Source organism: Liolophura sinensis, chromosome 13 (genome assembly GCF_032854445.1).
Source record: "Liolophura sinensis isolate JHLJ2023 chromosome 13, CUHK_Ljap_v2, whole genome shotgun sequence".
Classification (NCBI taxonomy): Eukaryota; Metazoa; Mollusca; class Polyplacophora; order Chitonida; family Chitonidae; genus Liolophura; species Liolophura sinensis.
In genome coordinates this window covers 28,890,894-28,913,882 of record NC_088307.1, presented here as the reverse complement: position 1 = coordinate 28,913,882, position 22,989 = coordinate 28,890,894, and the positions used below count along the sequence as shown (strand labels likewise).

At 40.3% G+C, this 22,989-nt stretch overlaps 2 protein-coding genes across 2 annotated transcripts; one reads left to right on the top strand and one right to left on the bottom strand.

Moving 5' to 3' along the window:
- The first annotated feature begins 916 nt into the window (after window positions 1-916).
- Window positions 917-7,146, top strand: LOC135480525 (queuine tRNA-ribosyltransferase accessory subunit 2-like). Its single transcript, XM_064760377.1, has 8 exons — window positions 917-1,018; window positions 1,522-1,692; window positions 3,039-3,138; window positions 3,385-3,473; window positions 3,834-3,934; window positions 4,633-4,791; window positions 5,916-6,041; window positions 6,573-7,146. Exons 1-8 carry the CDS (start codon window positions 950-952, stop codon window positions 6,688-6,690), a joined length of 933 nt encoding a protein of 310 aa, XP_064616447.1. The 5' UTR covers window positions 917-949; the 3' UTR covers window positions 6,691-7,146.
- Window positions 7,085-22,868, bottom strand: LOC135480524 (abasic site processing protein HMCES-like). Its single transcript, XM_064760376.1, has 9 exons — window positions 22,774-22,868; window positions 21,699-21,836; window positions 21,213-21,434; window positions 17,600-17,964; window positions 17,181-17,242; window positions 16,120-16,200; window positions 14,480-14,545; window positions 12,894-13,003; window positions 7,085-10,478 (listed from the first exon to the last, which is right to left on the bottom strand). Exons 1-9 carry the CDS (start codon window positions 22,791-22,793, stop codon window positions 10,349-10,351), a joined length of 1,194 nt encoding a protein of 397 aa, XP_064616446.1. The 5' UTR covers window positions 22,794-22,868; the 3' UTR covers window positions 7,085-10,348.
- Between the last annotated feature and the right edge of the window lie 121 nt (window positions 22,869-22,989).

Genomic DNA, 22,989 nt, shown 5'->3' with positions numbered 1-22,989 from the left:
TACACATACATGTGAAAATAATGAATACAAATACAAGTAGAAATAATGAATACACCTGTATGTGAAAAAATGAATACACATACACGTGAAAAGAATGAATACAAATACAAGTAAAAATAATGAATAAACATACATGTGAAAATAATGAATACACATACATGTGAAAAAATGAATACACATACATGTGAAAATAATGAATACAAATACAAGTAAAAATAATGAATACACATACACGTGAAAATAATGAATACACATACATGTGAAAATAATGAATACACACACATGTGAAAATAATGAATACACATACATGTGAAAGTAATCAAGCTCCTTTTCTCATCTGCAGCCCCATTCTGAACATGCTGTGATTTGTCATTATTCAGTAAATTCAAGTATGGTACCTAAATCAAAAAGTCTTGTGAACACGACTTTGTAATGATGCAGCCTGTAGAAAGTCTATTTGTTGTGTTGTGTTGATTGAGGTTGAATGACTGATTCAAACATATTTAAATGGTTTTATGGTTGGAGAAACCAGGTTGAGGTATGAGCACAGATTTCTTGATGGGAGGTAACTTTTATGGTTGGAGAAACCAGGTTGAGGTATGAGCACAGATTTCTTGATGGGAGGTCACTTTTATGGTTGGAGAAACCAGGTTGAGGTATGAGCACAGATTTCTTGATGGGAGGTCACTTTTATGGTTGGAGAAAACCAGGTTGAGGTATGAGCACAGATTTCTTGATGGGAGGTCACTTTTATGGTTGGAGAAACCAGGTTGAGGTATGAGCACAGATTTCTTGATGGGAGGTCACTTTTATGAGTGGAGAAAGTCAAGCACAGTTGTCTGATCAGCCTGGTGAGATTTGTTCGTGAAAACAAATGATTTGCAGCTGATGTTGTTGTTTTCTTCTGTTTCAGGGATCCATTGTTTTCTCAACCATACAAGACTCAGCCATGGAACTGCCCCAGGGGTATAACGATAAACAGAGTGTGGCGGTGTGGGCAAAAGGGGGAAAATACAGGGTAGGGTGTAATATTTATTTCAGTGGAGTTTTATGCCATGCTCAAGAATATTTCACTTATACTAGCAGCCAGGATTATGCACAGGGTAAGAAATCACTCACTTGAGGTATACCATACTTGGTGGTGTCGTTAAACATCAGTCCAGCTGCAAAGCATGATGGGAAAATAATGTCGATTCCATCAAGTATAACAGTCGAAAAGTATATGGAATTGAATTTGATTTCAAAGCATCCAAGAAGTGAAAAATTATATGGAACTCATCTTAATCATGATATTGTACATAGACTTACATTTCACAGGGCTCACACAACTCGAAGAAAATTGTCCCAGACATGAAAAACCTGAAAAATAAGGAGTTTTTGTTTTGGGGCCTGAAAAAACCTTTAGATTGAGAATGACATAGGCACATAATGTATGTATGTACGTTGTGAATTGAAAATGTGAATTTTGTGTTTTGAAAAACCTGGAGAAAATCAGTGATTTGAGTTTGGATCTATTTTCAGCTGGAGCCTGATCACTACATGGACATACAGGAAGCTTTTCAGCCAGATGTTTACCAGGCTTTGTCAGACGGAGACGTGGGAAAAACCACGACCAGGAAAAGGCTGCAGAAGTCCATCCACAGGACTCTCAGTTTTTTGGACGAGTGTTTGGAGAGACATCAGAATTCAGAGGTTTGATGAAAAGGATTATTTACTGTTAAAATTTATCAATTTTATTGTTTTGTTTTTTTATTTGGGTTTTACGCCATACTCTAGAGGATACTGTTAAAAGAAAATAAGTTAAAAAAAGAAAATAGAAGTTACAACTTTGTCTGTTTCTACAGTTATATTATAATCTCAAACAAACAAATATTACAAGTCAGACTAAAATTAAAACTTAAGTGCAGGACTAATATAGTTCTGAAAACCTGTTTGTTTAAGAGATATGATGTTGATTTCTGAGAGTTTGAAGTTGATCTTTTTAGAAGAAGTCCAGCTGATGCCATTAGGTATTTTCAAAGAGCATTTTGTCATACATATGAAAAGGGTTCCCAAGGAAAATGAATTCCAGAAAACAGACATATGGCTTAACAGTGATGTTTTCCTCTATTTCTGACTTAAAACATTTGTAGTCAGTTCAGGTTGACTGCCATCATAATGCTGTCCGCCGTCATATAAGTGAAATGTTCTTGAGTACGGCATAAAACACCAATCAAATAAATAAATAAATTTGTAGTCAGTACGAGGGGTTTCGAGTTTAAACTCTTTTATCTCTAAAAGTAAAAAACATCCTACTGTATCATGTGACGTGTCAAAAATGTTAGGCAACTATATTTGTTCACATTTACTGTAACATGGGCATCTGAAAAAGTTTCACAAAAAGCTACTTAGAGTGAGCCAATGATGACTAAAATACAGGAACCGAAAGACTGTGAGCTTCAGAAGTTCACGTAATACAGAGTTTTCATTTGTGCTTGAGAAACACGAAGAGACAGGTGATCTGTAGACAAATATCAGTGAAGGTTGCCTAACATTTCGGACAAGTCACATGATACAGTAGGACTGTTTTTACCTTCACTGACAAAAGAGCTTGAACTGGAAACTCCTCTGTTGATTACTGAGTACTAAAGTACTTAATTTAATGGATGAAATTTCATGCAGAAATTATTTTAGAAGAAAATATTATGGATTTATATTTGCTTATAAATATGAATGATGTCATTCAAGAATGCGTCAGTAATTGAATGAATGTCAGGTTTATAGCTGAAGGAAAATGAGATGAGCAATGAAGAAACAAATGGACTGACACCTGACAAAGTGCCTGAACAATGCAGCAGCTTAGCCAGCCAGAACTGGATTTGAACTGGTGACCTTACTGCTGGGGAGCTAGTAGTCTCAAGTGGAAAAGAGGTCTAAGCTAAGGGACAAATATATTTGTTATAAAACTGGTACATGTAGGTTATACACCTAAGTGCTGATTACAAGTCATATCTCCTGTCAGATTATTGTACTCAGGCTTGTTAGATTTCTATTTACAGGTGTTGAAAAATGCTGCCATATTTGGAGCTATAGAAGGGGGGTATCAGATAGAGGAAAGACTGAAATCAGCAAAGGAAACTTCTTCTAGGCCAGTTCAAGGTAAGGTATAGGATTATTATGGGAATGTGGAGTTGCATGTTCGTCTGTCTCCCCACCTCTCTCCCTGTCTCTGTCTGCCTCCATCTATCTCTCTGTCTGTCTCTCTGTACCTGTCTCCCTCTGTCTGTCTGTCTCCCTCTCTCTCCCCATCTCTATCTATCTCTCCTCTCTCTCTCTTTCTCCTTCTTACTTGCACTTTAACATTTGAGAGTGTAAACAGAATATAACTTTTTTTGTTCATTCCAGGGTTTTCTATTGAAGGGTTTCAGAATTTTGGACCAAAAACAGAAGATTTTGAATTTGATGAGATCAAAGATATTTTGCAGAAAACTGTGGTAAGTTTGTTTAGAAAGTAGAATATCAGATTTAGATTATTGCATTGTTTTTATTATAAAATCTTGACATGATGTGAGTTTTGGAACATCTGTGATTTTTCCATCAGATATATTTGATTTTGGAGATGAATCAGAAGGAATCCCACCTTGGTGGCTCCGATAGTTAAACCACTGACTCGTTGTGATGGTCTGGGCGTTGACCATTGAGGTCGCATTTTTCACGTCTTGTTTCCTTGGCCACGGCTTTAATTCAGGAGATTTCTTGGGTACCCGCCAGTAGCAGTCAGTGGCTAAACCTGGAGTGCTCCTCCCATGTATCTATACACGTACAAACATGTGCTTCTCCCAATCTGCTTTCAGTCTGCATTATCTGCTGACCGTCCTCGCCTAATGCAGGGTGGCTGGAGACCTGACCACGTCTTGTCAGCGGTCAGCTGTGGGGTGGACATCCTTGACAGCTCATATCCTTCTATGCATATGCCATGATAGTCACTATACATACTGTTGCTCTGTGTCCACAACGATGACGAAGGCCATTGGGGTGGTCTTGCATGAAGTTCAGAGGATATCATACGGTACACACATTTCTTCTGTGTTCGCGCTGTTGGTTGACTTACTGGACAGCTTATATCCCTCCGCAGATATTCCAGAACAGACGCCTTGGTGATGGGAATTTTCTAAACTCTCCTGCCTGTACTGCTCTAGTTGCTTGGCAACGGGTAAAAGTGACAGCGCAGGTTGAGGGGATTTTTAGGCGGTCTTTCGCGAAGTCCTCTGGATATCACAGACACTTGTCTTCCACCATTATGGTGGTTGTTTTGAGCATGCACAGTTGGTGAAATCTCTGTTACAAGTGAAAAAGTTTGTCAGTTACTTGCCAAAGGTCAGTGGTTTAATCTGCATATAGGAACTGGTTTCCTCCACTACATTGATTGCTATTGTAGAAGGTCAGTTATTATTTAGTACAGCATTTTGCCGATACCAACAAAGTAATCCAAATAAACTTCAACTCTACTTTTAGTGGAAAAGTTTGACTTGAGTGAAAGCTTTGTTCTTCTTTTACCATTCATTCATGGTTACCATTCATTGTGGTGTGTAGTCATTAATGCATTTAAATACAACAGCCTGACAAGTTTAAGATTTTCTTAACATAGCAAAAGTATCCCTACATTGTCACCGAAAGAGGGGAAGCCCAAGTGTTTGATTTTAAGTTCAGCAGTAGCAAGAGCTGCCATGGCATATCAGGGGAGATAACTGAGGAAACCAAGGAAAAAACATATACTGGGGCAAGTTTTACAATTGACCTTAAAGATAAAAGGTGAGTGCTTAGCAAGTCTGTTCAAGTGAACATAAAGTCAGCCACTAAAGCTGAATTAATAAAGCAGTATTCCTGAAATGTTCTAAAAATATTTAAAAATTCTACACTGTCTATCAACAAAATAATAGCAAAGTCAGCATCTAACCACTTATTTGGTGACACCATTTGCCATGTTATAGATATTAGAGTGACGTCACAAAACCTAGGAGCTCTCCCATACCATCGGTATTCAACAATATGACAATGAGAAAATACAAACAAAAACGCCTGATACCCAACCAGAGAGTATCAGCTCTGTTCCGTGCTCAAAGGGCCGATGTTTGGTTTGGTACTCAGTCAAAGAGATCTTCATGGACACAAGCAGTGTGTTTTAGAAGTCCTCAACTGTATGGGTGTAAGCATCAGGCCTAGCTGACTGTACTGAGTTCAGGGGATTTACCAAACGCCACAGGACCTTCTGAGTGATAACAGACCCTTTCATTCAGATTTTCTTAATAAATCTGACTTTGCTCAGGAAAAATGATGCAAAGTCACAATATTTCTCTTCAAACAATGACTCTCCCGAGATCGTTTTCTTACCAGCTTGCCCTGACAAGTTACTGCGGGATCCTGCCCAACATGTACTCATTGTGACACAGGCAGCCGATCTCAGTTCCCTGTTGATAAATGTCTGGTTCAAACATTGCACCAGTTTAACACATAAACTAATCACAAAATCCAATTTAATGCTCTGATATCTGTCTATCCACTATAAGAAACCACACTGACAATCGAGAGCTAATAGGTTTTATGACGCTTTCAGCACCAGTGATTGGCCAAGTACATAAGGGCTGCCCTGTGTATTACCCTCCTGTCAGTGTTACTGTTGTCTATTTGTCAGGTACTGTGAGGACTTGGGACATGTCTTACCCTCCTGTCAGCGTTACTGTTGTCTGTTTGTCAGGTACCGTGAGGACTTGAGACCTGTGCTAGCCTCCTGCCAGCGTTACTGTTGTCTGTTTGTTAGGTACCGTGAGACCTGTGTTACCCTCCTGTCAGTGTTACTGTTGTCTGTTTGTCAGGTACTGTGAGGACTTGAGACCTGTGCTACCCTCCTGTCAGTGTTACTGTTGTCTGTTTGTCAGGTACCGCGAGGACTCGAGACCTGTGTTACCTTCCTGTCAGTGTTACTGTTGTCAGACATTCGCTCGGTCGTACATCCATCATCTACTCAACACCTCAGAACTGCTGGCCAGCGTTCTTCTCATGATGTAAGCTGTTACATGTAATTATACAGAGTGCTAATGCCAACGACTTAATTTCTTGTTTCCGGCTGCAATATTTTGGGAAATTGGGGCTGGGGGCAGAAAGATTAAATTTCACAATATATTATCATTATATCAACTGGAATTTAATTATTACAGTCCCAGTTGTTTAACTATTGCTTGCAAAAAATGAAAAACTCTTCATGGCATCACTCCTAACCCAAACTCATGGCAAATAATGGCAAAAAAGGTTTGGAAATAACCCATGATTGGTTTCACATTTTTGTTCAGTATCCATATGATGTATAATGCGATTCCTGCGAGTTCAAGCGTAGTCCATGCTGGTTTCCTCTCCAGTCCTTAGTGGGGAGGTCTGCAGCAACCTGCAGATGGTTGTGGATTTCCACCAGGCTTGATCTGTGCAATTTCCTCTCATTGTAATGCGGGCTGCCCCTATATAATTGAAATGTTCTTGAGATGGCATAAACTGCAATCAAATAAACAAACAAATCAACCTTTCTCGTCTTTCTCTTGCAGCCATAATTTTCATCACTACTTTGAGTTTTTCCACACCATCCGACAAGCAATTGATGAGGACAAGTTTGATGACCTTGTACACCTCATAAAGAAACAGTCTCCACAGGCTGAGAGATGACGGCAATGGCGGCAATGGCAGCAATGAGAGATGGCGGCAATTAGAGATGGCAAAGATGAGATGACAGCGATAAATTCTGGTACCACTTTCAGAGACGAACAGCCGCCAAAGGCTGAGAGATGACGGATGGCAGCAATGAGAGATGGCAACGATGAGATGACAGCGATGAATTCTGGTACCACTCTCAGAAACGAACAGTCGCGAAAGGCTGAGAGATGACGGATGGCAGCAATGAGAGATGGCAACGATGAGATGACAGCGATGAATTCTGGTACCACTCTCAGAGACGAACAGTTGCCAAAGGCTGAGCAATGAATATCTAGATCTGCAGGTTCTCGTCAACAATAAACGCATGTACAGAAATTCCCATCAATATTCAGACTAAACACAGAAATTAAAATTCTAAAACTTTATTACATAATAAAGTATAACAATACACATTTTATATGTACATCAGGAATGATGTTTTGTTTTTCTGTGGATGAAGTTGTTAAGATTTTGATATTTAGGAACAAGTTCAGAATACAGATTGATGGACAGATGGATTGGTTGTTGATCTCTCAGTCAGGAATATTTACCCCACAGAGCAGCCGTGAGTTTGATGGGTGATGGAAAGTGTGGAGAAGACCCAAAATTTCACCCACAACTATTTATTTGTTTGGTGTTTTGCGACCATACTCAAAATAATTCACTTTCATGAAGACCGACAACATGATGGTGGGAGGAAATTGCGGAGACCCCAAGTGAATCCATTATCATCGGCTGGTTCACCCATGACGAAGTTTAATAATTTTGATAATTATAATGATCTTTAACAGGCATTCTGAGGTTTGTTTGGGAGGCAGGATGCCATACTAATTGTATTTATTTGATTCGTGTTTTACACAGTACTCATTGTAAGATTCAGCATTATGTGCAATAAGACAATTTCACGTAATACACACGTAGTGTAACTCAAAAGAACAAAAGGTTCATTCTGACTCAATATTTCAGCATTTTATCAGAATGGCATAATAAAGTTCTGAAGTATTGAGTCAAAATGAACCTTTCGTTTCTACACCACTTGTACTTGAGTATTATATGAATCTATCAGAAGACCATTTTTGGGGCAAGATTTTAGGTCATTTACCAGAAATGATGTAAACAAATGAATAATTATGGCTGAACGCCACATCGGCAATATTTCAGTCATATCTTGGCAAGAATATGTTTAAAACAAAAGGCAGAGAATGGCTTTCATTATGGTAATGAGAACATCCACAATGAAATAAAAATAGTCACACAAGCCAGATAAAAAGAACCAAAACAGTTAAAACTCTAAAACCACAATGTTTTTATAATTTAGGATCCAGAAAACTATTAATGTCTGTGAATGTCATATGCATGAAACATCTGAAATAGCACTGAAGTACACCTGAATAAAAAAACAAACTACTAGACAACAGAGTGGTCTGATGCATTCATGAACATATCTGATCAACAAAAGTGACTTATTGTACACATACAATGCACATACATGTATATCCAGATAAATGCCTGGTACTGACGTGAGCTGTTGTACACATACATACATGGTTATCTAGATAAATGCCTGGTACTAACGCGAGCTGTTGTACACATACATACATGGTTATCTAGATAAATGCCTGGTAACAACGTGAGCTATTGTATACATACATATCTAGATAAATGCCTTGTACAAAAAAAAGTAAATGTTCAAACTACAGTAACAATAATCTACAAGATATACCAGCAAAATATCTAACCGTAACAAGTAACTGGACTTCAAAAAAAAAAAAAAAAAAAGCAAATACTGTGCAAGGCTACAGTGTCTTTCTGAAACGTGCAAATTTCTTTGCCTGGTCTGTTTTACAAATCAGTTGCAACATGAGCCACTTGTTTTTACTTAAGCAGGTAGAGACTTTTGTCTCTTTTTGGTGTAATTTCAGATTTAGCTGACTTCGTCCTCTTTTCTAAATCATGTGACCATCTCTGCTTCAACAAAAACTGTGTGCAATCAACTGAGAATTTGACATCTGCCACATGATCAAAGAGTCGCATACATGATCAACATACCACATGACAATAAAGTCACATGATCAACATAACAAATGGCCATAAAGTCAAATCGACAAATAACATGGCCATAAAGTAACATGATTAAGAAACCACACGGCCACAGTCACATGATCAACAAACCACATGGCCATACAGTCTCACGATCAACATACCACATGACACTAAAGTCACATGATCAACATAACAAATGGCCATAAAGTCAAATCGACAAATAATATGGCCATAAAGTCATATGATTAAGAAACCACAGGGCCACAAAGTCACATGATCAACAAAGCACAAAGCCATACAGTTTCACGATCAACATACCGGGTGACAATAAAGTCACATGATCAGCATAACACGTGGCCAAAAAGTCAAATCGACAAACCACATGGCCATAAAGTCACATGATTAAGAAACCACAGGGCCACAAAGTCACATGATCAACAAACCACATGGCCATACAGTCTCACGATCAACATACCAGGTGACAATAAAGTCACATGATCTGCACAACACGTGGCCAAAAAGTCAAATCGACAAACCACATGGCCATAAAGTCACATGATTAAGAAACCACACGGCCACAAAGTCACGTGATCAACAAACCACAAAGCCATACAGTCTCACGATCAACATACCAGGTGACAATAAAGTCACATGATCAACACAACACGTGGCCAAAAAGTCAAATCGACAAACCACATGGCCATAAAGTCACATGATTAAGAAACCACAGGGCCACAAAGTCACATGATCAACAAACCACATGGCCATACAGTCTCACGATCAACATACCAGGTGACAATAAAGTCACATGATCAGCACAACACGTGGCCAAAAAGTCAAATCAACAAACCACATGGCCATATAGTCACATGATTAAGAAACCAAAGGGCCACAAAGTCACATGATCAACAAACCACAAAGCCATACAGTCTCACGATCAACATACCAGGTGACAATAAAGTCACATGATCAACATAACACGTGGCCAAAAAGTCAAATCGACAAACCACATGGCCATAAAGTCACATGATCAACAAACCACAGGGCCACAAAGTCACATAATCAACAAACCACATGGCCATAAATTCACATGATCAACATACCGTGTGGCCATAAAGTCAAACTGACAAACCACATGGCCATAAAGTCACATGATTAAGAAACCACAGGGCCATAAAGTCAGATGATCAACAAACCACATGGCCATACAGTCTCATGATCAACATACCAGGTGACAATAAAGTCACATGATCAGCACAACACGTGGCCAAAAAGTCCAATCGACAAACCACATGGCCATAAAGTCACATGATTAAGAAACCACAGGGCCATAAAGTCACATGATCAACAAACCACATGGCCATACAGTCTCACGATCAACATACCAGGTGACAATAAAGTCACATGATCAGCACAACACGTGGCCAAAAAGTCAAATCGACAAACCACATGGCCATAAAGTCACATGATTAAGAAACCACAGGGCCATAAAGTCAGATGATCAGCAAACAACACGGCCATAAATTCACATTCCGCAGAATGATGAAGTCATATAATCCACATACTGCAGGATTATCAAGTTGCTTGATCAAGCCTGTTCCATCTTCAATTTTTTCTCTGGAGGGCCATCATCTGATTTCTTCACTGGAGATTCCTTCTTCCCTTTGGCTAGCCAGTTCATCATGAAAGAGCTGCTGGCAGACGGCTTACTCTTCTTCCTGTCATCAACACATGAAAACGGTCATCAATTACTTGAGTACGACACCAAATGTACCTCAAAGGATACATAAAATACTTGGTCTTTATTTCGTAATCAATGATGGAATATCCCCCTCGTGCAACATATGTGCCAATCCTGACTTCAGTATGCACACACCGAATCAATGATTGAATATCCCCCTCATGCTATTGTGGTCTACATGTGTGCCAACCCTGAGTTCAGTATGCACACACCGAATCAGTGATGGAATATCCTCCTCGTGCTATTGTGGTCAACATGTGTGCCAACCCCGAGTTCAGTATGCACACACCGAATCAGTGATGGAATATCCCCCTCGTGCTATTGTGGTCTACATGTGTGCCAACCCCGAGTTCAGTATGCACACACCAAATCAGTGATGGAATATCCCCCTCGTACTATTGTGGTCTACATGTGTGCCAACCCTGAGTTCAGTATGCACACACCAAATCAGTGATGGAATATCCCCCTCGTACTACTGTGGTCTACATGTGTGCCAACCCTGAGTTCAGTATGCACACACCAAATCAGTGATGGAATATCCCCCTCGTGCTACTGTGGTCAACATGTGTGCCAACCCTGAGTTCAGTATGCACACACCGAATCAGTGATGGAATATCCCCCTCATGCTACTGTGGTCTACATGTGTGCCAACCCTGAGTTCAGTATGCACACACCGAATCAGTGATGGAATATCCCCCTCGTACTATTGTGGTCTACATGTGTGCCAACCCTGAGTTCAGTATGCACACACCGAATCAGCGATGGAATATCCCCCTCGTACTATTGTGGTCTACATGTGTGCCAACCCTGAGTTCAGTATGCACACACCGAATCAGCGATGGAATATCCCCCTCGTACTATTGTGGTCTACATGTGTGCCAACCCTGAGCTCAGTATGCACACACCGAATCATACTGAATATTCCCCTCGTGCTGTTGTGGTCTACATGTGTGCCAACCCTGAGTTCAGTATGCACCCACCGAATCAATGAAGGAATATCCCCCACATGTTACTGTGCTCTACATGCGAGAAAACCCTGAGCTCAATACATCCTGTAATTTTTGAGAAATCACCCCTAACACTTAATTTAACAATGATTCTTATACACACTGACAATACACTAAGTCAGGAATTCAGTAATTAACGGTATTTTATTTTTTATTGTAAGTATCTTCATTTTTTTAAAATCATAGCCTTCATTTTATTGTAACTTTTCATGTATCCTTTGATGCCTGATCAACTTTTTATCATTGTTTTACACAGAAAACATTTTATCATGCAGGAAGGTAATGTATCTCTATGATCAGTGTTTGATGTCTGATCAACTTTTTGTCATTATTTTACACAGAAAACATTTTATCATGCAGGAATGTAATGTATCTCTATGATCAGTGTTTGATGTCTGATTCAAGGTTCGTTCACTTCGATTACAGGTTCATTTGACAGCTTTGATGGTCCCCATTTCTTGTGAATATCTGGGAGTAAACTTTCGGAAGGTGACTTGATTTTGGACAGACGGTTGAATTTTGAGCTTTTCTGATAGTGGCTATTGATTTAGAGGTATAGGAAACCAAGGAGTTTGATAAAAAACACCACACTTTGCCACGTAACTGAATTGAAAGTCCAATATCTCTTTTGGTAATTGATGTTTAAGTTGACATGTTATTGGATGGAGGATGCAGTAGTTTGACATAAAACAACATCAACACCAGCCAGAGCTGGATTTCATCAAGCGCACTTATTTGTCAATTAGGGCTAAGGATCCTCCAGCAGAAGCTGTTAAGTCTTCCACTACCGGCAGGTTAAGGATTGCCTAACAATCATGCCTGAAACACAAATACTTGTGCATAGAATAAAAGTGAAGTTTATAATCATAAAGAAACGAAAATCAAAAGTAATATAAATGCTATGAAATTCTGTAACGTGAAAAGTAATGCAGGCAGATACTGCATACATGGACTAGTGCTGATGCACCTGAGCTTTCCAATGCTCAAGGTAAATCCATTGGGTTGGGCTCAATACTGAAAACAGGAAACAGCTAATCAGAGCCATCATTCAGAAGATTAAGAATTGTGGCAATATGATTGGCCAAAAGTAAGACCTCAACTGAGAAATGTGTCCACCTGCGTATGGCTAACCTGTGTACATACAATGTACAAGCATAGGTTAATTATTTCACAAACTTGTTAAAATTTGATTAATGGCCATAAACAGGCTCTATTTTTGACAACCAGCAAGCAATATGTTATTCTATAATTCCATCACCAAAATTCTTGAGTTGTCTTTCCCTTTCACTTTGCCCTGTAATCCTCCAATACTATCCGATTTTTTAATTTCTCTTGAAGAAGTCAAGAAGACGAAAACATAAAAAAACACTTGCGCACGAACTTACGTGAGGTCAATGGGTCTTACACAGTCAGGTGACTTGTTCCTGGAGTTATTAACTATGGTGGACACCGGGTGAGTCTGTACACACTCAACAGGACGGATCACTTCTACAGCCTGCAGCCACACAAAATAGTCCACATTCATTTTAACTGATCTTGTAATATTGTGCATGTAAATATCACAAGTATTAAGTAAAGGAAGTGCATGTCAGTGTGAACGTGACCCTCTTCAAACAGCATACCCTACACATGCCTTAATTCCTCAATCCTTCCACATATATTTAAGGTAAAAAGTCCTGTATCACATAGCTTGTGGAAAATGTCAGATAACCTTTGTTAACATTAATTTACCTATTACTTGTCTCCACATATTCCAGAGGCACAAATGACACATCTTTCCTTTAGAAGCTTACAGAATACATAAGCACTTATAGAGGTTCACAAATGATAAGCCCCTCAGTTTTCTCTACCATTTGTCTACTCTCACTACTTTTGAAAAGAATTTTTTGCAAAACATTTTTCAGACGCCCATATTATAGTGAATGTGATCCCGCAATAGTTGCCTAACATTTTGCTGTGGGACATTTATTCATGACTGTGGCAACACCATGGGACATATATTCATGACAATGGTGTGGGACATTTATTCATGACTGTGGCAATGCTGTAGGACATTTATTCATGACTGTGGCAATGCTGTGTGACCTTTATTCATGGCTGTGGCAATGCTGTGGGACGTTTATTCATGACTGTGGCAATCTTGTGGAGTGTATATTCATGACTGTGGCAACATTGCGAGACATTTATTCATGACTGTGGCAACCCTGTGGGACGTTTATTCATGACTGTGGCAACCCTGTGGGATGTTTATTCATGACTGTGGCAATCTTGTGGAGTGTATATTCATGACTGTGGCAACATTGCGAGACATTTATTCATGACTGTGGCAACCCTGTGAGACGTTTATTCATGACCGTGGCAACCCTGTGGGATGTTTATTCATGACTGTGGCAATCTTGTGGAGTGTATATTCATGACTGTGGCAACATTGCGAGACATTTATTCATGACTGTGGCAACCCTGTGGGACGTTTATTTTCGACTGTGGCAATCTTGTGGAGTGTTCATTCATGACTGTGGCAACCCTGCGGGACGTTTATTCATGACTCTGGCAACCCTGTGGGACGTTTATTTTCGACTGTGGCAACCCTGTGGACCATTTATTTATGACTGTGGCAACCCTGTGGGACGTTTATTCTTGACTGTGGCAACCCTGTGGGACGTTTATTCTCGACTGTGGCAACCCTGTGGACCATTTATTTAGGACTGTGGCAACCCTGTGGGCCATTCATTTATGACTGTAGCAGCCCTGTGGGATGTTTATTCATGACTTATGTTTCTTTATGACCATGAAAGGTATGTTTTCAGGATATATTTACTTCAGTAAGGTACTGTAAACTTCAGTAAGGTACTGTGGCTTGTCAAAGACAACATGTTCTTTCCACTAATATCCCTCTCCCTAACTAGTGGTAGGTGAAAATGAGAAATAGGGCAGAGTTTGATATGAACCGGAGACCCTACTAACCACTTACCTTTTTCAGAGGGACCTCCCCATACTCCAGCCACTGCTCTATCTCCTCCTCATTGATTAACAAAGCCTAGAAACAATGACCAATGACAGACCTTTGAAAAGAAACTCCCAAATCTATTTTTCACCTAGCAATATGGTTTTTTTGTCTTGTTATTCACCTTCCCCCTCCCCTAAATTCACCCGACAGAAAAGGCATTATTGATCAAACAAGATCTAAATTTAAGACTACCCATCTATGTTAATCCAGAAAGTAACAAGTCTTCTCTAGTCAAAAGAATGTAGACAAAACTATGACACCAACCATTGAATTTGAGACTTGTGGAAAAGTCAACAGATTTTCAATGTTTTTGGATAGATTTATTTTTCTGACCAGGATCAACAAAACTGTGTGTTGTATTCTGGTTGGGTTTCAGACAATTTTAAAACTTCTCACACCAGGCAGCCACAAAAAGAAAAAAAAAGAAAAAAGAAAAAAAAAAACATATATCATGCATTCTGGGCTTTCCTAATCAGTTTGAACAAAAAACAATTGATTAAATAAATGTAGTTTTCTCACAAGTGTCAAGGTGTGCACGAAAAAGCACATTTTCGTCTTCAAGATAGGTCCTCATCTGATGTTTTAACCTTGAAATTGACCTTTCTCCGTTTTCAGACGTTCCACCTTCTCACAGCGTACAACAGAGTTAACTAGGTGCCTCCCTGACATGAATAGGTTAGCGCCCAATGTGGTGCCATTACCCATGAGCCACCCATGAGAGTTAACTAGGTGCCTCCCTGACATGAATAGGTTAGCACCCAATGTGGTGCCATTACCCATGAGCCACCCATGAGAGTTAACTAGGTGCCTCCCTGACATGAATAGGTTAGCGCCCAATGTGGTGCCATTACCCATGAGCCACCCATGGGAGTTAACTAGGGGCCTCCCTGACATGAATAGGTTAGCGCCCAATGTGGTGCCATTACCCATGAGCCACCCATGAGAGTTAACTAGGTGCCTCCCTGACATGAATAGGTTAGCACCCAATGTGGTGCCATTACCCATGAGCCACCCATGGGAGTTAACTAGGGACCTTCCTGACCGTGTGGAATAGCACGTCAACGTGGTGCCATAACCCAGGAGCCACCCATGAGAGTTAACTAGGTGCCTCCCTGACATGAATAGGTTAGCGCCCAATGTGGTGCCATTACCCATGAGCCACCCATGGGAGTTAACTAGGTGCCTCCCTGACATGAATAGGTTAGCGCCCAATGTGGTGCCATTACCCATGAGCCACCCATGAGAGTTAACTAGGTGCCTCCCTGACATGAATAGGTTAGCGCCCAATGTAATGCCATTACCCATGAGCCACCCATGAGAGTTAACTAGGGTGCCATAACCCAGGAGCCTCCCTCCAATGCAATCGGTGTGAGTTAAAGTCCAGCTCATGCTGGCTTCCTCTCCAGCCGGATGTTGGAAGGTCTGTCAGCAACTGCGGGTTTCTCCCAGGGTCCTGTCTCTTTTTCTCCCACCATAATGCTGGCAGTCGTCATATAAGTGAAATATTCTTAAGCATGGCGTAAAACACTAATCAAATACTTAAATGACAGTTAACTAATGAGAGGTAATTGAGTGGAGCTCTATTTTCCTTTGGTCATACTCACAGGCATCCTGTCGTGGATCCAGGCCATGGCTGGAGAAGCATCCACTGTGATAATACTGTAACTGTACAGAGGCTCTGCAGACTGCGGGGAACACATAACATATCTGCTCCGTACAGGCATTCAAATTTACAGACTGAGCTTTCGGTAAGAAATTCAATGACATCATGAAACACCTTCAGCAAATGTCCATAATATATATCCATGTACCTTAATTTATCAACCTTTTCAACCACCTGTGGCATACATGGGAAGGTCTGTCATCAACCTGTGGACGGTCGTGGATTTCCCCTGGGCTCTGCTCGGTTTCCCTCCCACCATAATGCTGGCCGCCGTCGTATAAGTAAAATATTCTTGAGTACGTTGTAAAACACCAATCAAATCAAATAAATTAACCACCTCTGCAACCAATATCTTGAAACATTCTTTGAGAACTATAGAAGTGGAAAAACAGTTTGCACAGTTCAAGAAACTTGTCTCGGTGACACAAACAAATCATTTCAGCGTCATTTTCATACAAAAATTCAATCAAAAGAAGAGCCTTAGATGTTAAAAAGGTTTGAGATTTACAGTGCATATATTTAAACACATCATTCCAGAGCCTTCCTCTGGGCTCTAGACTGGGAGGAAACCAACCAATGCACAGGGGAATTAATGAATGGATGCTTGGGGTTTAACGCCATACTTAACAATTTTTCAGTCAGATGACAAGGAGGAGTCATTAGGAACGTGTACATATTCTGTGTCTTCTTGTGGCAAGGCCAGTCCATGCTGCTAGTGCAGATGATTACACTGGGTCAACCTGTCATGTGTCCTTGCTCTAACCTCTCAGTGCTGTGCACCAACTTAAGTCTTTGGTATGACCTGACCAGGGTTTGATCCCGGGTCTCCCGAATTTGAGGCGGACGCTCTAACCATTAGGCCACAGAAAAAGTCAGTACCAAGTAGAAAAGCTCACTGGTAAGCTCACCACTCCGCCACAAAGACACCCTTCCAGTTTACTGCCAAGAGTGACAGATTGCTTGACTGCAATACCATTACCATGTTGCCATGGAGATACTTACCTCAGCTGGTTTCCAGACATCAAAAACTCCAGCCATAGTCAGTAACCTTGGACCCTGCCATTCTGGGACACAAAATCAAATAAAACATCCATTTTGTTTGGTCTTGGCAACATGTACATGTACTTTAAATATATTTACTGATTAGTGCTTTATACCACACTCAAGAACATTTCTCTTGTAACAGGGCGGCCAGCATATATACGAGTAAATATTAGCAATTACACCACACCTTGTTTCATCATCAGATGGAATAGTTTACTAATGACATGTACAAAAAATTTCAATCATTTCTCATGTCATTTTTTTCATTCTAATTTTAATTTTAACTTCAGTATCACACAGCAACAAAAATGGAATTTATCAGACTAAAATGACTATCCAAACATTTTCCTTGACTGACGTGTCAGAATCAACTGTACCTTCTTCATGACAGCTGGATCCATTATCACAGCCTTCACCACAATCTTCCTCCACTTTCACATTGTCATCCTTGTCTTCTTCAAATTCTTTCTTTATACCTTGATCATTTTCACCTTTGACCTCCAGTTTCACTCCGCTTTGGGCTTGATCTGATTTGACTTCATCTTTGACCTCTGGTTTGACTTCAACTTTGACATCTGGTTTGACTTCAACTTCGACCTCTGATTTGACTTCACCTTTGACCTCTGTTTTAAGATCTACATTGATGTCACATTTCTCACCTTCCAGCTTTTTTGAAGATGGCTGAGGGAAGTAAATGTAGTAGGGCTGTTTTTCAGATTTGTCTCTTTTCCATTCGAAAAACCTTCACGACAAAAATAAAGAGATACATGTATTTTGAATTTACATATGAAATCCTGACAAATCTCAACTCCGCAAGTCAATATTTATTTGTTTATTAATATGGCTAGACTTTCAGACTACTCTACATACATGTACATTTCTATCTCTAGGACACAACTCACACAATTCACCGTGGCAATTTGGCAAATGCCAAAGGTGAATGCCAATATGTGATGGCTTAGTCACGGCAAAAGAAAAAATTGCAGAGAGTGTCATTCAGAGACTTTTGGTGCTGGCCTCCTCTCCTGTCCTACCGTAATAAGAGATGTATCAGAGACTTTTGGTGCTGGCCTCCTCTCCTGTCCTGTCCTACCGTAATAAGAGATGTATCAGAGACTTTTGGTGCCGGCCTCCTCTCCTGTCCTACCATAACAAGAGATGTATCAGAGACTTTTGGTGCTGGCCTCCTCTCCTGTCCTACCGTAAGAAGAGATGTATGAGAGACTTTTGGTGCCGGCCTCCTCTCCTGTCCTACCGTAATAAGAGATGTATGAGAGACTTTTGGTGCCGGCCTCCTCTCCTGTCCTACCGTAATAAGAGATGTATCAGAGACTTTTGGTGCCGGCCTCCTCTCCTGTCCTACAGTAAGAAGAGATGTATCAGAGACTTTTGGTGCCGGCCTCCTCTCCTGCCCTACCATAACAAGAGATGTATCAGAGACTTTTGGTGCCGGCCTCCTCTCCTGTCCTACCATAACAAGAGATGTATGAGAGACTTTTGGTGCTGGCCTCCTCTCCTGTCCTACCGTAATAAGAGATGTATCAGAGACTTTTGGTGCTGGCCTCCTCTCCTGTCCTACCGTAAGAAGAGATGTATGAGTGACTTTTGGTGCTGGCCTCTTCTCCTGTCCTACTGTGGCATTTCCACAACCTGCCCTTATAGATTTGGTGGATCACTAACACTGAAAGTGTCACAGAAGGACTGGTGGGACATCAAAAACTTAAGTGTTATGTTCAGTGCTAGTGTGGCTTAAGGTGGGCAGGCGCTGACAGAAATACTCAGAGTTTGAAATCATGTTATGTTCAGTGCTAGTGTGGCTGAAGGTGGGCAGGCGCTGACAGAAATACTCAGAGTTTGAAATCATGTTATGTTCAGTGCTAGTGTGGCTTAAGGTGGGCAGGCGCTGACAGAAATACTCAGAGTTTGAAATCATCATAAGTGTTAAAATGAAGCATTTTTTCTCCACTGACACAGGCTCGCAGTCATTTATGTGGATCTGAGAACGGCTACATGTGTCACAATATCTAAGCTCTGGGCAGGTGGCTGCAGTGATTTGTCAGGGTGAGTTGGCAACAAAACCAATAACAATGGCAAGATTTTGTTTTGCCACATAATTTTTCTTAAACCATGTCAGATGTACTAAGGAAATGTCTTTCCAACACAGGAAAACAAATATTTCTCCTAACAAACTGAAACTAACTTCGTTCTTTTGAAAACAACTTATCCGTGAGGAATGTAGCAAGTTTGTTTGTTTTTTCCTTTTCCATCAAATTTTTATGCATGATCACATACGCTTAATTTTTCAAAACATTTCTAGAACACTTCTGAAGAACTTCTTTGAGAATTATTTAACATCTGGTGGCAGACAAAATAAGACAGATAGTTAAGATAGTTTGAACAGTTTTGACATGTAGCTGTTTTAATAACTGACCTGTTGCTGTCACTGTAATTTTCACATGTGGTGAATCTAGCTGTCTTCCACTTGTGCATAACTGTGCACAAGCAGGACGCGTCTTACGGTAAACAAATGTAAGTATGTGGTCGGTCGTTTGGAGCGATCAATATTTTTCGTTTCACTGACAACCACAACAATATTGCTAGTGTCGCCCTCCTGTCCCCGTGAACTTAAGGTTGCCACATGCGCCTCTTTGCCCAATGAAAAGCCACAGAAACACAGTAATCTATTTTCGTAAACAGGAAAGTCTTGTACTGGAAGTATATTTGATGGAAACGTGATTTTCCGATGAAGCGGTGTCTTGAAGTAATTTGACGGTTTATTATACAATAAAAGGCGCTGCTATCAATCGACTTAAACGCCAGTTTGGGAAACTCATCAAAAGAGCAAAGCTTTATGTATGTGCTAATTTTCATCGCCAAATATTCAACCGGACACTTATCAGTGCTGCATAAAAATTTTGCCGGACAACACCATTTTTTTGCCGGACATGTCCAACAAGTCAAGGGTAATTTCGAACCCTGAAGGGCATCATGAAGATGGGACTTTTTACCCCCAAAATAAGATGTTTTACTGCCATGATTATTTTAGGCATACAGAGGTAGTAAAAATGAAATGAAAAGGCTTTCCTAAATCTTAAAGGCCTTTACAATAAAAAAACGCACCATGCCAATAAGTTTTAACATGTAGGTTGTTCTGATATATACAGTGCATCATTGTCTTTGTTTGAAGAATTATATGTGACTGGTTACTGATGACATGAAATTTTTTTTTTAAGAAGTCGAGGTGCTGGAGGTTTGTTATCAAGTAATCCACTGAGAACTTTAAATCCTTGCATGGGCCCTATTAGTAAAGTATCAGCCATTTTTCGATCAAAGCCTTCAGCTACAGAGGACTGAAGTCACCTGTAGCTGATAGACACCCTGGTATTTGTACTGGATTTGCTACATCGTTGTGATGTTTGACAACAGTAGCATGTCACAATTCAATCTTTCCTCCGTTTCAAAACTCAATGTCACAATTTAATCTTTCCTCCGTTTCAAAACTCCAGTGTAGATGAGAACACATTTACAAGTAAACTTTCAGTTTTAAAGTCATCCCGATTCCTACCGCTTCCCATGATCCATCATGCTTAACAGCCATCGAAACAGTTTACAAAAATGTCTTCACATGCCTCCTTTCATAGCACTATGTTGCAATCTTCCAACTAGATTGAGATAAGTTTCGGTTTTAATTGTCCTCTGTAGCCAATCAGAACCGCTACCTTTGCTGTAGCTGTCAAACGGCCATTGCATTGTTGCATGTAAGCGGCATATCCAACAATCTGTTAGAAGCTCACTCACTGGTCCACAGGAGAGACACAGCCAATGGGATAGCCTGTATCATAGCGACATTCACTGGAAACACAGCATAGAGCAATCAAGTACAATAGTAGGAATCGACCAGACAAAAAGTGGAATTTTGCTTAAAAACAGAAAAAAATCATGTCTGAATCGTAGGAGATAAAATTTACCACATGCTCTCTTAATACTTACCCATCGGCTAAAACCACACAGCGTCTTCCTTTCTCCAAGGGCCCCTTGAAGCTCTTTTTCTGCAACATGCCATCGCTGCGACAGTTGTTCATGTTGTACATCACAGACTTGGGGTCTCCCTTGTGCCAAGAAGGGACGAGACCCCACTGCATGGGCATCAGCACACGTCCCACAGTTACCTCCCCTGAGCCCTGGAAATGTCTGTGGGACAGCATGACTGGACTGCAGTGAAATATAACAAACAATTCTCCTTGACTGACTGCTTGATCGATTAACTGACGTTTAACACAAGACAACAGAATTTTTTACTGCTATAGAACGGGATGGCGGTCATGATCACTTTAATGGGTGGTGGAACAAGGGATATACCACTGACCATTGGCAAGTTACTGGTGAACTGTCCCACATGTGACATATAGATTTGTAGGCCAAGTTTTTATTTATTTTTCACTTGATAACTCAGCTGAACCTTCAGTGATATCTTACGTGTAAGAGCCAGGGGCAACATTGTGCGATGGGTAATACTGTTTTCCCCCTGGGGCATCTCTCCACGTGGGCTGACGTCTTTTACCATTGCCATCTCTGTAGGTGCAGGCCCTTCTAACTTCTCCAGGATCAAGGGTACTGGGAATTAGGATAAAATAAAAGTGACGTTCAGCAAATTCAGCATAACTATTTAACCTTGTTGAGTTTAACTTGATCTCCAGCCCCAGGAAGCATTTATAACCACATCATCGTTTACTGGGTTGCACAGAGAATTTGTTCGAGCTTATATTTTTGTTTCGTAATTCAATGAGTTTTACTCTCATTAGTGAGGATACAAGATAAGACAATTAGGAATTCAAGGTTAAAATCAGAAGGGGATTAATAATGGGTGAATTCATGTGCATGAAAGAGTTTCCAACTCCAGTCATCTTTTTGGAAGATGCATGATAAACTTAGCATATCGCTATGACAACCTGTCTTCAGTTTGCTACAGGTAGGTAATAATGAGCTTTTGTATATATTTTGATGGTTATTTTGTAAGTCAGACCTCATCAAATTTATCACTACAACTGTTCTTGTTACCGGTACATTATTAAATTAATTAAATGACACCCTGTTTGCTAGCTCCACCACTGAAGCCAACATCTGATTAAACAACGTACTAACATACTGAGCATGTCCTGCTTGGTATGTTAGAACATCGTCAGATCAGTTGAGCCATACACATGCAGCTACCTGTTCACAGTCCTTGCTTGGTGTGACAGCTGAACTCTTAAAATTTCTCGATCACCTATCAACCTAGATCTTTGAATAAACGTCAGAACGCATCAAATTTGAAGGAAGAATTTACCTTGTTGAAATACAGACATATTTTATTAAGGGCGAGCCTATTTTATCGAAAGAAGCTTAAGCTCATTCCAAGAGATACCCGGAACATATAATATGGCGCATAGACTCATGTCAGCAATTGCAGTAAACGGTACTCGATATATTTATGTACATGTACACCATAAAAATTTTAAAAATGTAGGCCTAATCTCAATTTCAAGCTCGTATCACTGATCATGATATTTACCAAGCAGTGCGCCCGCACATTATCTTCAACTACACTTCTCTGTTTATTCCCAACGTAAAGACATATACATGTAAGATGTGATGATGGCGACCAAGTCCAGCAAAGAAGGCAAGGTGTCTCAATCCCGCCAAATTGATGTCGACGTATCCCAGAATGCAGTCTGTCTCAGCTCTCCTTCACAGCGACGATGAATCACCTCTGCTACAGAGACTGCAA

What these genes read in the sequence shown, in the direction of transcription:
- LOC135480525 (XM_064760377.1), top strand. Translation starts at nt 950, where the DNA reads ATGGAACTGCCCCAGGGGTATAACGATAAACAGAGTGTGGCGGTGTGG. An exon ending in ATATTTTGCAGAAAACTGTG is followed by an intron (nt 3,474 to 3,833) that starts GTAAGTTTGTTT and finishes ATCTGCTTTCAG; the next exon opens with TCTGCATTATCTGCTGACCG. An exon ending in ATTGACCTTAAAGATAAAAG is followed by an intron (nt 4,792 to 5,915) that starts GTGAGTGCTTAG and finishes TCTGTTTGTCAG; the next exon opens with GTACCGCGAGGACTCGAGAC.
- LOC135480524 (XM_064760376.1), bottom strand. Translation starts at nt 22,793, where the DNA reads ATGTGCGGGCGCACTGCTTG. An exon ending in ATGTGCGGGCGCACTGCTTG is followed by an intron (nt 21,837 to 22,773) that starts GTAAATATCATG and finishes CCTAATTCCCAG; the next exon opens with TACCCTTGATCCTGGAGAAG. An exon ending in ATGTCTGGAAACCAGCTGAG is followed by an intron (nt 16,201 to 17,180) that starts GTAAGTATCTCC and finishes TGTTCCCCGCAG; the next exon opens with TCTGCAGAGCCTCTGTACAG.